The sequence below is a fragment of the Calliopsis andreniformis genome, chromosome 3 (assembly GCF_051401765.1).
Source record: "Calliopsis andreniformis isolate RMS-2024a chromosome 3, iyCalAndr_principal, whole genome shotgun sequence".
NCBI classification, from domain to species: domain Eukaryota; kingdom Metazoa; phylum Arthropoda; class Insecta; order Hymenoptera; family Andrenidae; genus Calliopsis; species Calliopsis andreniformis.
In genome coordinates, this window is record NC_135064.1 from 17,268,608 (window position 1) to 17,284,482 (window position 15,875).

The 15,875-nt window shown below is 39.3% G+C and overlaps 3 protein-coding genes across 8 annotated transcripts in view; 2 read left to right on the top strand and 1 right to left on the bottom strand.

The window, feature by feature from the left end:
• Positions 1-1,542, top strand: part of Ten-m (teneurin transmembrane protein Ten-m) — a 557,921-nt gene extending 556,379 nt beyond the window's left edge. The window contains exon 19 of the mRNA XM_076375489.1: positions 51-1,542. Within this exon, the coding sequence (XP_076231604.1) occupies positions 51-1,539 (1,489 nt within the window). The 3' untranslated portion in view covers positions 1,540-1,542. The remainder of the gene's footprint in view (positions 1-50) is intronic.
• Positions 1,543-7,396: 5,854 nt separating this feature from the next.
• On the bottom strand, positions 7,397-14,418 carry LOC143177528 (E3 ubiquitin ligase Rnf121). 3 transcript variants are annotated; one of them, XM_076375488.1, is made up of 8 exons: positions 14,327-14,418; positions 11,127-11,161; positions 10,870-11,011; positions 10,632-10,786; positions 10,301-10,529; positions 9,981-10,216; positions 9,770-9,886; positions 7,397-7,702 (listed from the first exon to the last, which is right to left on the bottom strand). In XM_076375488.1, exons 3-8 carry the CDS (start codon positions 10,993-10,995, stop codon positions 7,633-7,635), a joined length of 933 nt encoding a protein of 310 aa, XP_076231603.1. In that variant the 5' UTR covers positions 10,996-11,011; positions 11,127-11,161; positions 14,327-14,418; the 3' UTR covers positions 7,397-7,632. The 3 variants fall into 3 exon arrangements, with proteins under 3 accessions (XP_076231603.1, XP_076231601.1, XP_076231602.1); XM_076375486.1 differs by lacking the exon at positions 14,327-14,418 and adding an exon at positions 11,469-11,582; XM_076375487.1 differs by lacking the exons at positions 7,397-7,702; positions 14,327-14,418 and adding an exon at positions 11,469-11,582 and having other exon boundaries at positions 9,602-9,886.
• The window catches only part of Synd (protein kinase C and casein kinase substrate in neurons protein Synd), a 63,560-nt gene continuing 60,564 nt past the window's right edge, over positions 12,880-15,875 (top strand). For all 4 annotated transcript variants that reach the window (XM_076375479.1, XM_076375483.1, XM_076375485.1 and 1 more), the window contains exon 1: positions 12,880-13,113. The gene's annotated coding sequence lies outside the window, so the exon portion shown is untranslated. The remainder of the gene's footprint in view (positions 13,114-15,875) is intronic.

Below are 15,875 nucleotides of genomic sequence, written 5' to 3' on the forward strand. Positions count from 1 at the left end.
ATCTCGTAAAAGATTTCATTTTTTAACGTTATGGGTATTTGTTGACACAGGTATAATTCGCGCGGCCAATTGATCCACGCCTCGGAGCACAAGAAATTCCAGATCTGGTACTTCTACGATGACAGAGGACGCTTGGTAGCCTGGAACGATGACCGCGAGAACATCACGCAGTTCTTCTACGCCAATCCAAAGACTCCTGATTTGATTACGCACGTCCACTTCCCGAAATCCGCGAAAACCTTCCGATTCCTCTACGACGCTCGAAACTTCTTGATAGCAGTGGAAACGACTGAGCAGAGGTTCTATGTGGCAACAGACCAAAACGGTTCTCCCTTGGCTCTGTTCGACACCAACGGCAATCTAATCAAGGAGATGAGACGCACACCGTTTGGCAAGATCATCAAAGACACGAACCCAGACTTTTATTTGCCTATCGACTTCCACGGCGGTCTGCTCGATCCTAACACCAAGCTAGTCTACCTGAACAAGAGACTGTACGACCCCACAGTGGGCCAGTGGATGACGCCAGCATGGGAGCAAATGGCGAACGAACTGACCACCCCAACAGACATCTTCATCTACCGTTTCCGCAACAATGACCCCATCAATTTCAAACAGAACGTCGAGTATATGACCGACCTAGGCAGCTGGCTGAAGCTTTACGGTTACGACATCTCCTCGATGTTAGGCTCCGAGTATATGAAACAGATGGTCTACCAACCAAGCGCTACCATCACCTCGCCACAGTTGACACCAGACTTTGGCGTAATGTCAGGCTTACAATGCATAGTGAACCGAGTCCACGAGAAGTTCTCTGACCTAGACTTCGTACCCAAACCGCTCCTGAAACTCGAACCAAAGACACGGAACCTTCTGCCTCGCGTGGCCCACCGTCGCGCCGTCTTCGGCGAGGGCATCTTAGTATCAAGACTAGGTGGACGAGCACTAGTCAGTGTGGTGGACGGTGTGAACAGCGTGGTCCAAGACGTGGTAACCTCGGTATTCAACAACTCCTACTTCCTTCCCCTCCACTTCAGTGTCCACGACCAAGACGTGTTCTACTTCGTGAAGGACAACGCGCTGAAGATCCGCGACGACATGGAGGAGCTCCGTCGCCTAGGTGGCATGTTCAACGTGTCCACGCACGAGACCACGGAGCATGGAGCTGGCACCTGGAAGGAACTAAGGCTGCACAATCCAGACGCCGCAGTGGTGATCAAGTATGGAGCTGACCCTGAACAGGAGAGGCACAGGATACTGAAGCACGCTCACAAGAGGGCAGTAGAGAGAGCGTGGGAGATCGAGAAGCAGCTCGTGATGGCTGGCTTCCAAGGCAGAGGGGACTGGTCGAAGGAAGAGAAGGACGAGCTGATCAGCCGAGGCACCGTCAGTGGCTACGAGGGCGTCGACATACACAGCGTGCACAGGTACCCCCAGCTCGCCGACGACCCCGGCAACGTAGCCTTCACCAGGGACACGAAGAGGAAACGACGGAAGAGCGGAAACAGGCGCAACAGGATCCACAGGCACGACTCGTGATTCGAGGACGAGCCGCGAGGTCGTGACGCTATTTGGGACTTGGTTCACACGGCCACGTGAATCGTGCCAGCGGACAACACGCAAGAAAGAACAATGAAGAGAGACAAGACTAACCGTTCGTATTACACATAGCCGTATAAATGACGGTCATCAGGACCGTCTATACGTGCTCGTACATTATTCTCTCCGGTCGTGTTCTCTCTGCTCTCTTCTCAGCGCACTCGTGGTCGGCCGAGGGAAACCGAAGGAAGAAGTGTTCTCGATCGCTGTCTAGTTCGTTAATCCTCACCTACGAAACCCCGCTCGGTGTGCCATAATAACGTTGCTGCTTGCGATTCAACCGTATACTTTTTAGTTCCGACAGCACGATCGAAGGATGTGTCCGTTCGACCACGGCCTCGTCCGCTTGTAAAATGAGGGTGAGGCGGTTCGCGCGTACGTCAAAATTGAGCTAGTCACGTTCCCCAGCGCGAAACGGTGTAAAGTAAGAGGCTTGTTGCGTGGCGGTTAGTTTGTACGTAAATCGAGAAGAGACGAGGTGCAAGAGGGACACGAGCAGTGCGCGTGCTTGAACTTTCGAGGTGCCGTCCGTGATTGAAGTCCGACGAAAGGCGAGTGCGTGGAAGAGATAGGGGAGAAGAGAAGTACTCTCGTGTTCGTTCCGAGTGTCGATCGAACTGGTGTTTTCATGCAACAGGGTCTATGAGACGTGCACGTTGAAGCACGAACGGGGCGCTCCGAGGCCGACGTATCCGGGGCGTTTTTCAATTTCGTGGGAAAGGGTTGCCGCTTGGCGCAGGTACGACGACGTTCGATCGTTTCCTGTTGATCGTCGCGGCGAAGCGTGTTTAAACGGGGGAGGGAAAACAAAGCGAGCGAAGAGGAAACAAAGAGATACGTCGACAAAGAGAAAGAAAGAACAAATATACAGGAGATATTTTTAACATGACGCAATGGTATGTACTAGAATGCGAGACGAGCGATTGTAAATATAGCTACACGACTAATCGTAACTGTAGATAAAATATATTAATATACGAGGCGTAACGAGAACCGGTAAAACTTAAGATGGGAACTGTCGATAATGCTTTTATATATGTATACATACACCACGCGGCACACGCGTCTCGTGTGCTGAACACGCGATTTATATATATATATAAAAATATATATATACGAACCGACAAGTTTTGAGGCGGATCCATTAGACACGCGAGGAACCTGCGCCCCGATACGTGTAGAGGGTAGCCATTCTCGTGCGCGATCGAAAGGCGATAATACTTAAAAGAGGGGTAATCGAATCGATTGAATATAATTTCGACTCAGGTTTTACACTTCGCGAACGAGGTCGACGTTCGTTGTTCGCTGTTCGAATTGAGTATCTGCCTAGGATCGGATCCGCGGTCTATCGTCTGACTTCGAGAATGGGGAAACTGGAACGATCCACGCTTCACTTCGCGTAGATGCAACCGTTGTAAATAGTTTGATAGGTAATGGAAAGAATTTGCGTGTCGTACCAGCTATATATAATCGGCGAGAAACTTGTGACGACGGTGTGTATAAGCCTCGTGTTATATAGTACTTCGCGTGATTTGGTTGGTAGCAATGACGACGTGACGTAACGTGACGAGCAATAGAGGGGCGAGAGTCGTGACGGAACGCGTCAGGTAATAATGTCCACGAGGAATAATAATGATATAATAATAACGATAATAATATAATATAAAAATAATAATAGTAATAACGATATGATAATACTAATACTAATAATAGTAATAACTAATAAAAGAAATAATATTAATACGATAATACTATTGTACGGAAATACCCCGCCTATCTTTCTACTAAAAATGAAAAATTATTTTTTGAATTGTGTCGTCAAAGATGTCCTATGTAACCGTGTGTCTGTGGGATCGTCCCGTGGAAAATCACCCCATGAAACCCCTCCCTTGTCGAAATACAATCCCCTCCCCTTTTGAGAAGACCCTTCCTCTCCATGTAACAGAACTTGTTGATGTTTAACGGTATGGAATAACTGAAGCAAAAAGGGAAAAAAAAGTAGATCGAGATCTGTGGTTTGGATCAAACGTGAAGTAATCGACATAGAAAGTATAAAGAAAAAAAAAAGTAAAAAATGAAAGGAAACGCTGAAAACCACGAGAAAGAAGAAACGCGATATTAATACGTATGGTATAATAATTATAAATAGAGAAAAAAAAAAAACTAGCGAGCCAACGTGCCGAGCCACGTCGCTCAACCACGTTGTGTTCCAAGTAGTTGTACGGTGGATTAAACGCAGAAACGATGAAAACATACATAATCATAATTCCAAAGTAACGTACTAGTTGATGAGTTAAACGAGGGATTTAGTAAACGGTTAAGCGTGTGCTAGTGACTCCTTAATGGGTAATGAGAGGAAAAGAAGCCGCTGTACATATCCGTTGTGTATAGCCAAGTAAAACGCCGCAAACCCACGCAAAGTAGTGTTCGCGTCCACGTGTGCAAGAAGAATGCGTTTTCTACGAAGTAACGGAAAGTGATGGTCAAAAAGACTCGATTCTCCCGTTCATCTCGGAACAGCGCACCCAATCATATCGATTTTCATTTCACCTTCATCTCCGTTTGCTGAATTGCCTCTACTTCGACAGATCCTAGAATAGGTGGTTTCTCGATCGGTGAGATGGAGCCGAGGTAACACGAGGCATATCAATCTGTGATCCACCATTTTTTCAATACTCCCAATCGCGAATACGAGACTTATATACAAGGGTTTGCATTCGTTCCTACACCAAAGAAATTTTCTAAGCGTTGAGCCAATTGACAGCCTCGGCCTCGTCTCACGATTTGCTCATTCAAATTCAGTTTCATTCAAACTGTCTTCGATTTCTTTTCCGATCCTCCACTATTCCAACCCGTTTCTTGAGCAACAGAACAATTTCCCTAGGTCGATCTAGGTACTTTCTATCACTGCCTTCTAACTCGCACAAATTTTTAATATTTACCCCGGATCGCATAGAAAATTGACAAATTCTATGATCACTCAATTTTAATGACCATCAGCGCATCCTGACGCACCTTTAAGATTGCTTCCCCAGTTACAAAAAGTATTTTAAAAAAATCTGAGTAAAGACTCGCCAAGTTCTGAATAGTGGAGGTTCCACAAAGGTGGCCACAGTGCTTGTCTAATTTGTCCGTTAACTCGCCGTTACCTGCCATTCGCCACGTAATAACGTTCTTAGATGCTCAGCATGCAAACTGCGGCAGCTGTCAGCTTCCAAGGCACGGAGCTGACAGGTACCGCGAAGCACACTTTTCTATGTGTACTCGTCTACTCGCGAAATGATACGTAAAGGAAGCTGAAGAGACGGAGGAAAGGAAAACAAAGCAGCAGAAAGAAGAACGGGTCGTTTCTGAAACGGTCCCGTGCTCGAGTTAACTCTACGCTTAGCGCATCATGTCACCTTCGAGCGAAATACAGCGCCGAGAGAATTCTGCCGTTAAACTCGAATAACAGAGAACGGTACAATACGTCCAGGGACCAAGGGACGTTTCCTCAAGGCGCCCTCTAGCTCCCCTGTGTTCCAGAAATTGCAGAATTCTCGCGGAAGCTCGGTCCCCGCGGCGTGGCGCGAAAGTTTTCATTGTTAGGAGCAGAGTTGCCAGGGAATTCCTCACCGCGAAGGGAAAGCGATCCCCGCGCGACTCACACCCCCAAATATACTAAAGTAGGCGCTCACCCGCCTACCCTCTTGCTTTTCTCTCTCAGCGAGGAATTCCCTGGCAACCCTATCTACGAGCGACACGAATCTTCGCCGTCGACGAGGAACCGCACCGCTGTGACTCAACTGAAGGGCAAACCGCGATCGCGACTAAAAGAAAGCAATACTTCGTAACTATCGTGTATGTCTTAAATGATCTAACGTGTCTGACGACGTGAGAGCGTGAGAGAGAGGGAGAGAGTGGTAGACGCGAATGGTGAAGCGCAACGTGAGGAAATGCGTGCGTGATGGAGTGCGAGAGTATATGCGCTATTACGGTAAATTAATATATAACGAATTGTGTTAAATGAATAGCTGGGGAAGGGGGGGAGAAGAATCGTACGCGTTCCTTTGTTTTTTATTTTATTTGTTTTTATTGTTAGGACGTCGAAGAAATTCGAACAGTCGCCGTAATAGCGAGAGAATATATATATAGATATATATGTTGGTATCGGTGTTGTCGTTGTGTTTCTCTTATTTTCTGGGCGACCATCGTGCTGTCGCTACTTTTTGTACATAACCACGCGTCGTCCACCGAAAATCCTGACTTTTTATTCCGTCGACATCGTCGATTACCAGCGACGCGATCTCGACGCGCGAGCGTACTTCCGGTCACCGCGCTGCTAGGTAATGGAAATGGTCGACGCTTTTCTATTGCTCATGGTGAACAGGAGTCGGCGCATTTTCTAGCGAATCGGACACACGACGATTTCATGTTGACGATTCTTTGGTTGTTCCCGCGATCGTCGATAACGATAGTTTCTCACTGCCCGCGTCCGTTTGAAAAGGTCGCCTCGACGCTTGCGCCTTTTGTATTTATCACGTACGGGGTGCCGCGGAACTGGAGGTACAAACATAGCTTACGAGGGATTTTAATAAGTGTAGTTTTGCGAATAATCCGTTTCAGAATATTCTACTTTTTTTTAATATGTGCTTCTTGTAATGCTTCTCTTCGATTTGTAGGTCACTGGGTTTCTGTAACGTATGTGCAATATTAAAATAATCACTGATTCGAGAATTTGTAACGTGGCTCAAGGTTCTATTTTGTAAGAATCTTTTATGAGTTTAGTTTCGTTTTTTCTGATGGGCGTTGCAGATTTTTAGTTAGAATTTCTGATTTGTGTTACATTCCGTTTCAGCGGTCTCTATATTGTGGTATCAAAGGATATCTTTAAATATCCTCGATAATTTAAACAGTATCTATATCACAAGATCATTACCTAAAAAATGAGTATCTCAGAAATGAATATTCTGCCAAGCTGCATTCACTAAGATTTCTTTTCCCTTTTTTCATTTTTTTTTTTTTTACAAGTATTCTTAAGTTTGCATCCTCAGTTTCGTTGTACCCTGTATGTACACGTAATCAAAGTGAAGACGAACAACAATCATTCCTTCCTTGCAATTCGGTGTCGACGATCGCGAAAGACGCGTGAATCCATAACAGAAGGATTCTATGGGATATCGAGCCTCGTTTCAGTGAAGGGCTCGTTGTAGTTCGTCCGATCTTCTGTATTTCTTTTTCTGTTCTCGTCCTTTCGTGGATATTGTACATATTAATTGCGGATCATTATGTAAATACTCTTGGAACACACAACACACCACACACGTACGCGCGTAATCTGTCCGCGCGAGGTTTATTTTAAAGACTACATCATTATATATAAATATGATGCCATGTAATATTTAACGATAAGGTAACATATATTCTATACTCTTACACGCTAAGTACTCAATAAATATATCTATAAAATTTCCCCGTGTTTGTGATTGTCTGCCCTTTGACCCATCCCAGTCGATCCCATCGATATCGTGGCGTCTGTAACCCACCACAGCCAAATCTGTTCATCTTTGTCACCTGTTACGTTCGCCATTCAGGCCTGTCTGTCGGATGTTCCTCTGAACGTTTTGTCACCTTGCCTCTGTTCACACCCACAGTATAGTTCTACCACGACAATAGCGAGAGGTATTCTCATAAATGTATAAATAAATATTTATATATATGTATGTATACAGTATACATAATGTATCCGAGTGCTCTCGCTATCAGTCCAAGAAGGTCTGAAAAAGTACCTACGAATGCGTGATGTGATAAAAGTTGTTTTTTTCTATACGATAATAATGAAAGTTAATTAAAGACTTTTAGTAACATCACTGACAGAGTTATCATTGTCTCTCTTTTCTGCTTCAGAATTGAACCCTACGCGTGCTGAGCAAAATCCTTCACCTTTTGCTGCACACGCGTTACCTTTGAAATAATTAAATCCTGTCATGAGCAAATACAACATCTTCTTTCGCATTTTGTGTCATGTACGATATATTAATGTGGGATTTTCTATTAACGAGCACCGATCGCTAGATCCGTTGCATTGATGTTTCCATTGTCAAATGTAGTAGCTTTTGGTACTCTGAAAAATTTTTAAGTGTATTGAAATGAAAAAAATAATTGGGTAGTGATTTTATACTTTGCTGGGTTAGATACAGAATTGTGAATTAAAATTTGTGATAATTGAAAAAGTTTTCTGTGTCTTTGCATTTATTTTCACTTTGGAATAAACATGGAAATACTGACTACCTATGATTGAAAGCATGCGAAAGCAATAATGAAATAGGGAGAAATTACGCTGATAGAATTCTACCGCTTATGATTATAGGTAAAAATTGTAATTGTTAGTAGTTCCTATTTCTAATGATCGAATGTTTTATAGTTTTCTACGATGAAAAGTAAATTGTAAATGAACTTGGCATCCTTTGTACATCATTTATTACGGAACTACGTTTATCATATTCCAATGTTTACAATTTGCATAATTTGCCCCTTCTGTATTTTACATACAACATTTTACATATAACATTTCTATATTTTACAATATTACAATATTTCTATATAGATTCTTCTATATAACATTTCACATCATTCGACTCGCAACGATACGCACCAATTTTTCGCGACAATAAATCGTTTTGGTTTAGCAATCTGTGATTATAGAAATGAATTACAAAATACAAGCTTTCCGTGGATTGAATACAAATTTTGATTCATGTGTAATACGTGACGCTTTAAGAGATGAGCTGCTGTTTTTGTAATACTTTTTCTCTCTGATTCATTTTTTAATCTATTTTGTATATCAAAATGAACAATAAAATTTCTTTATTATTAGAATTAACGCAATAGGCAAAAGTTACGATAGTTATGGTAAATTTATGAATACTTTAGAAAATAAAAGTAAATGCCATATGAGTAAAATAATACTTAGAAGGTATCACAAGCAATTCTATTCCTATCTGTAAATCTTTGCATTTGAAAAATACTTTGTTTGACTCTTTTTACACGTAAACATGATTTATTTGACAATTCTTTATTTTTTACATAAAATTTCTTTTTCTTTGTATAATGTAAAGCTTGTTTTACTTTAACGATTAAACTAGGCTTTGCAAGATGGTATAATATATATCTTTTCATATATTTATGTAACGATTCAATGTTTTAGCAATTTAAGTACAAAATTGCATTTCGAAAATTGCTGCCAATCCATTAACAATGGAAAGAATGTAGTTAGTGCAGATGTTTAAAATGTATTGTTGTCAACAAATAGTATACAAGATAAATTGTACCTTTATTAATTGAAGTGCAAACTTAGCATGACTAGCTTTAGTAGGGAAGTGGAATGATGAAAGAGATGATATATTAAACTATTATCAATCTCATATTAATTTAGAATACCTCTATGTAAAATACAACGAAATATTTTAATATTGATTATCCGAATCGAACTTTGCTTTTATTTTAGAGATAAGTAGCCTATATATGTTCAATTTTTACAACATGCTTTTAATTCTAAAATATGAATTAAAGTGTAAAATTTTATTTATATTATGTAAAAATCTGGAACCATTTTTTATTCGTTATCTTTCTATTTGCATTTTCTCGAACTTTAGTTCATTCGGATAATTATAGCTCATTTATAAATATCAAAATACATATTTTAAGTTACAATATATTATAGTTGATGTTACACACAAATTTTTAAATAATGATTTATAAAGAAAATCAGCATATAAATATTAAAGAAAATTTTTTGGAAGAGTTGTTATTGAACATTACATAAATTTTCAAAAAATTTATAGAATTGGTATATTTATTATGCTATCATTCGTACCACAGACCCGGATTATATAAAAAGAAGTTATATGTATAAACTATAACACGAGTGTAACATCGGTATTGCATTTTAATTACGAATTTAAAATATATATATATATATTAATATATATATATTAAAAATTTTTAATCATACAATTGGTCTAAAATTGCACACCTCTAACAAAATTCAGTATTATAAATAACGAGTATAGTAGCAACTATACGTAAAAAAATACAAACATACAATTATCGAGATGAATAAGTAGTTAGTTTTGCAGAAACGCAATGACGTCCTAGGTGCAATTTAATATCTTAACATAATGTTACTTACTCGAGGCCTAGGCCCCAATTGATACCTTGCACCAGAAACAAAATTAACGGTTGCCAAGCAACCAACCACCTGATCCAATCCAGCAACTGACCGTAGAAAACATGAGGACGTTCCCATCTTTATTCTTTGTTAAGGTGCATATACAGTAATTGACATAAATTATTATTGAGGCATCAAAATAATTTGATGAAGATTTCAGAAAAAAGGATACGGATTACAAAACATTTTCTTGAGATCAACTTTTTCTTTACAATATGGACATGTCTGTTTCTTTCCTACAATGCACCAACCTCTAATACAAAACTCGTGAAAAACGTGTTCACATGTAAGCTTGTATGTATTTTCTATAACACCAGTTTCATGTTCTGTCACTAAAAGTTTATTTCCACATACAGCACACACACCAGGTTCTAAAGCCCTTGTAGGCATTTGGCCTGGTACGTAATACTGTAAATTATTCAATATATGACACTATAGATGTGTGTATCCCCTTCACGTAATAAATATATTTAATTACTTCTTTATACGTACTCCGATATGTGATGCCATTTTATCTGCACATATTTCTGCAACATCCCTTCCTAACACTCCAAAATAAAGACCGTAAAATAATAAAAGTATACCACAGTCCAACCACACTTGAGGTTTAACTTCAAATACCAGGTTCAAGCCAAAAAATGTGGCTAACATTATAATGTAACTTATTATACCCAACACATAACTAGCTTCATAAATAAGAAGAAACCATTTATACACCAATCTGTAAATAAATAAATTAGTTGGGTTACTGAATTTCTAATTGTACATGAATTATCAAATTTACTACAATATTTACTGCAAATGTTAGTAAATATATATATACCTTGGTGTTGTACCTGAAATAGGTTTTTGGACAGCCTTTCTCACTATAAGTCCTGTTATACAAGATGATACTAACCAGAGAAATATAAACCTCCACCAATGATTTTTTAAACTTAATCCAAAAGGAATAATCCACATAGCAACTAGAGTAACAAGCTAAAGAAAAATATTTTTATATGTATTAATTGTGTGATGTTACCTTCGTAATACAAGACGCTCAGTCTAATTCATTTATTTACCTGATATGATTTATAGTGTATTTTCTTCCATTGAACTAATATAACTTGTGCTACTAATAATGTGACTAATAAAATAAGCAGCATTTCTGCATGCATCGATTCGTGTCCTTGATGTTGTTCGTGCATTTTTATATGTTGTACCCTGCAAAAAATTATTAAATATTAGATATCAAAAAATATAGCTATGTTACAATAGATTACTAAAATCATATGATTCAGTAGATTTTACAATGTATATAATACACATTAACACTTACCTCCATTTTTCTTCTACAGTTAATTCGTTCTCGCTCTAAAATAAAAAGAAACATTGTATAAAAATTAGAGAATGTAAATATACAAGAGACATACTTGACAATTTTTTAATCACATGATAGTGGTTACATTTCCCTATGTAAACTTAATTTTTTATGTTAGGTGATTAAACCTTACTATTAGAAACGTACAATATGCATTGAAAATATGAATTATCATATGAATTATCCTTTTTATTTTACAAAAATGATTACTCGTGGAGGTTATATTTGCATAAGCATGGTTACGTGTACACTGTTATTCTACATATTACGCGAATAACTTGATTGAAAATAATATTGTACCTTATTTGGCAGTATGTGCGAATGCATATTTAATAATGTTTTGAGCTATCACTTATAAAATAGATTTTACTAAAGTGACATAATGCAGAAAATACTCTCCAAAGACATTGTAAAGTACTATTCACATCGTTGCAAACCGACACGTTGATAGTCATTAAGCATAAAATACACTGTATAATGAAATGTTAAATCTTCAGAATAGTAACAAAAGTACAGTAAATTCTTTTTCACATTATATTACTATAATATTGTTGAATTACAAATACAAAATGTAATTACATATTTTATACAAATTACCTTATATAAACGGAAGTTAAATATGCGTTTAATTTTTCGCGCCTGTAACCACGTTAAACCGCCATATTGATGACATCACGTGTCATCTATTCGATCCAGGAGGTATCCTACGCCGAAAACGGAGCTAAGTTTGTAAGTACAATTTAAATATTTATGAATATTATTCTACTCAGCATGTCATAAAAACATAAATTCATATTAAATGAAATCACTGTTGTAAACGTTTCATTGAAAGGTCTAAAACATAGCAGTAAACATGAATAGTATTTATACGTCGTCTTTCTTATCTAAAAGGAGCATGGTGGTTATGCTACGTATTCGTATTACGCAGTATTTTTCTTAGAAAGTAACAAATTACAAATAAAAAAGAAGGAATGAGCTATATTTTCATCATTCAGTTCTACTTTCCACACACGTCAAAATTACACGACGATTTACTACACGATAGCTTCTAAGAATTCAAACTACTGATACGCCTAATTTAAACACATTACAAATTGTCTACATAGTTTTCATAGCTCCAGTTTTACATCCTTTTGCGCAGCATTTCTCTACATATTCCCAAATCTAATCTAACACCCATTCACCCTCAAATTCCTCCACAAAAGACCATACCTACACATACTTACCCCCTAAACCAGAGCCTACCTAAATCCCAAAAACTATTTTCAAGACAAAAAATTCATATATATCAGAATTGAAACCAGCTACTTTTTTCAACAAAATTCCATAACTATTCCTCTTCAATTTATTTTTCCGCGTGAAAACTACCGATTATTAGAAACGTCGTCGTAAATTCCTCACATTCGTTCTCCCCTTGCCATACAAATTACTACCCTCTAACAAAAAAAAAAAAAAAGAAACATAAGTACCATCCAATTTAATCGTCCCCCAAAATCCTATCCCATCGCTTTCTCAATAACCCGATTCAAATTCCACGCGATAACTCCGATTCGTCGTAAATTTCTCTCGCAGATGTGAACCTGCCTTTCGGCCATCCAATGCGCGTCGATCGTGCGCAGTCGTGGCGGCTCGAGCGTCGACGGCGTTAAGCCACGCCCATCGCTGCTGGCCAGAGAGGGAAGCTGGTAATTCACTCTGCGAGCCAGCAATATGAGCGTTTGCACCGTTTCGTGAGAAAACGCGCGACGTGACGAAATTCCAGGGCCCGTAGAACCGCGCGTCGAAAGTGTCATCCCGTTCGGGCGCACCTCGCGGATTCAGTGAGTGATTCAGTGTCGTGATTGGTTTCGCATCGCACACGTGGATACGGTTTTTGGTTAGTTCACGGAGCATCGAAGGGATTACCGCCGCTCGTCGGTTCATTTGCCCCGAGGAATTGCTTTCGGTGAGTAAAAGCGTAACGCCGCCGAGACCATTCGTCTCTCGTCAAGCTTCTTCCACGCTTGTCACGTCGTCGCGCGTACTGCCGACAGATTGCGCGAACACTCCCCGCATGTCGCGTATTTTAAAACGGTGGGAAAAATAACGTCACGCGTAAATGTCGGCCGATCTCGCTCGATCTGGCGGAACCGTGTTCAGGTTCCGACGAGCGACTTCGTGGAAACGTTACGCGTGCTGAAACTATCGCTAATGCCTCGTACGTTGAACGTCTCGAGGATAAGTGTAGCGTTGAGTCGATCGTGAGCGTTTCCCTGACCGCTGACTGCTGAGTTCTATGCTCTGTCTCGGCTCGAGAAGCTCACCGCGTTCCGACGATTCGGCAAGCCACGATTACCCCGTTCATTCAGGCTCCGAATGGAATTACATCAGTGCCGCTTGTGAAGCCGCTTCCTCGAAACAACGCTCGGAAGTGGCTCGCGTCCTTCACTCGTGTAACTCAATCGCGGGATATTACCTGTAGGCGGCGGGGGATTTTTTAGCTCATCGCCTTTAACAGGTAGTCCCGCCGCGAGTGGAAAAAACGTCGTGCATTGCTTTGGCACGGAAGTAGGGGCGAAATGGGTCGAATAGCTAAACCAAATACATCGATCGTAAATCACTCGTATCTGTTACGACCGATCTAGAATCTTTTTGATGGAAAGCGTTGAACGAGAAGAGTCTAACCTGTCACACGGTTCTGAATCGCTTCAGTTATATTGATATTCCATTGGTATCTATGGGACTGCTGTCGAACTTTAAGACTAGAATATTTGTGAGATATATCCCTTCGATTATTTTTCTATCATCTGATTTTAATATCGTACGACGTGCAGGTACTGTTTAGTTTTACTTATTCTGTACCGACTGATTCGATTGTACAGTGAGATAATGAGTAGCGGTGGTAGAGTGAAAATATTGTAAGGATGATTGTTTGTGTTAAGGGATAGAGTTTTAATTAGTGTCAGGTTGGAACGTCGGCTGGCTTAGAAACGAGTGTTACGTGGTCTTCTGGTTCACACTAAATAAGTCAGGGAACTCGAAAGGAGCAAAATCCTCGTAGCTCGACCGTTTAGATGTTGTATAAATTGGCGACTGTCCAAGTTTCCGTACTCTCACCACGTTCTCAGTCTCGGGACCATGCTATCACATTCCTTGTTAGTACACCGCTACGTACTTACGTGCTGTCTTTCCGCGTGATTTTGCGCGAACAGCTTCTACTACTTCTACTATTTCTTCCAGTGCTCAGTGTTGCCTCTAAGCAGCTGCGAATGTTTATAGGGTGTAGAAGGATCTTTTATGTATGTATGATGTTTTTTCGCTCGCAGATGTTTCTTTAAATAGTTGTCAGAATAGGTTAAGTTTCCTTCATTTGGAGAATGAATAGACTACGCTGGTCAATGTGATGAGAAGGGCTGGAGGGGGCTTGGCGGGTATTTTAAAAATATTTAGTCTAAGAAATTAACGTGTTCATTTGTAAACAATCTTTCTGTATTTTTTTAGGTCTCAAAATAATGAGTTAATTATGCTTAAGTCTGAAAAACTTTTTTACCGAGAATTTATCAATTGCCGCGATTGAAGGGCTCATGTATTGTTAGAAATAATCATGTTTTACTATTTAATAATACACTATCCTAATTAGGATATAATTATGTTGATATCATTTAAAAATTGGTAAATATTTTATTTATTGCAAGTGTTTTAAGTAAATATTGTAAGTTTAAAGTGCTGGCGAATGTGTTAAAAGAATATTGAATTTCGTGGGCACTTTGATTACTAAATTTAGTGAAATCAATTTTTCTTAAGTACATTAGAAGAAAGCTTTATTATTATAAAATTTCTACTAAAAGAAAGCTACAAAAATTTGCATAAATTATTGGAGCCAAGTTGAATATACCAATACTACGAAGAGCTCAAAAATGTATATATTTATTCTGCATTCTGCGATGACTGTGAATCTTATCGAAACGATGAGCTCATCTGCGGTATCTGCAAATCCCTTGAAATACTTTCATCGTCACGAGACATAATTTTAAAAATGTTTCATAAAATGTCTGCCTCTGGCGAGTCCATTCTACTACTCAGTCTTCTTTCTCCATCGCAAAGAGGGGAAAAAACACTCGGATAAAAATGTCCCTAGTGTGCAATTCCGAGATTAAAACGTGACTGTACGGAAGCCTTGCAGGTACACGCGTACAGGAAATGCACGTTGCAACCATTGAAATAGAATAATCCTGGAATTACAAAATCGCGATTCGTTTTTATTTTTGTGCTCGTTTAAACGCATTTTCTAAGTTCAATCTTGCAAGTGGATCAGTTTATCGTTGTTATTAAAATTCTCTTGCAGAATACAATTTAATCTGTGTCGCCACGCATATAAAATTAATTTCTCGACTTCACATCATTCTTTTTATAACCTTTAGTGTAGCATGATATTTTGGCATTAGATTCATTTCCTACGTGCTATCGATTCGCTCAACATTTCCATAACGATATACGATTGTAACGTGTGTTGTAATTTCATTGTGACAATCAAAACTGGTAACGACAGTTTTATCGTTTTCGAGCATCACCGTGTTTCTACAATAGTTCGTCAAACGATATTCATAAATGTTTGTAGTATAAACTATTTCTAATGGGAACCTTGTCCAATAACACGAGTTCATTGCATCCTTTGATTAGAAATTTGAAAGTTATGTTTATTGCCAAGCATGAAAGTGAACGCCGTGC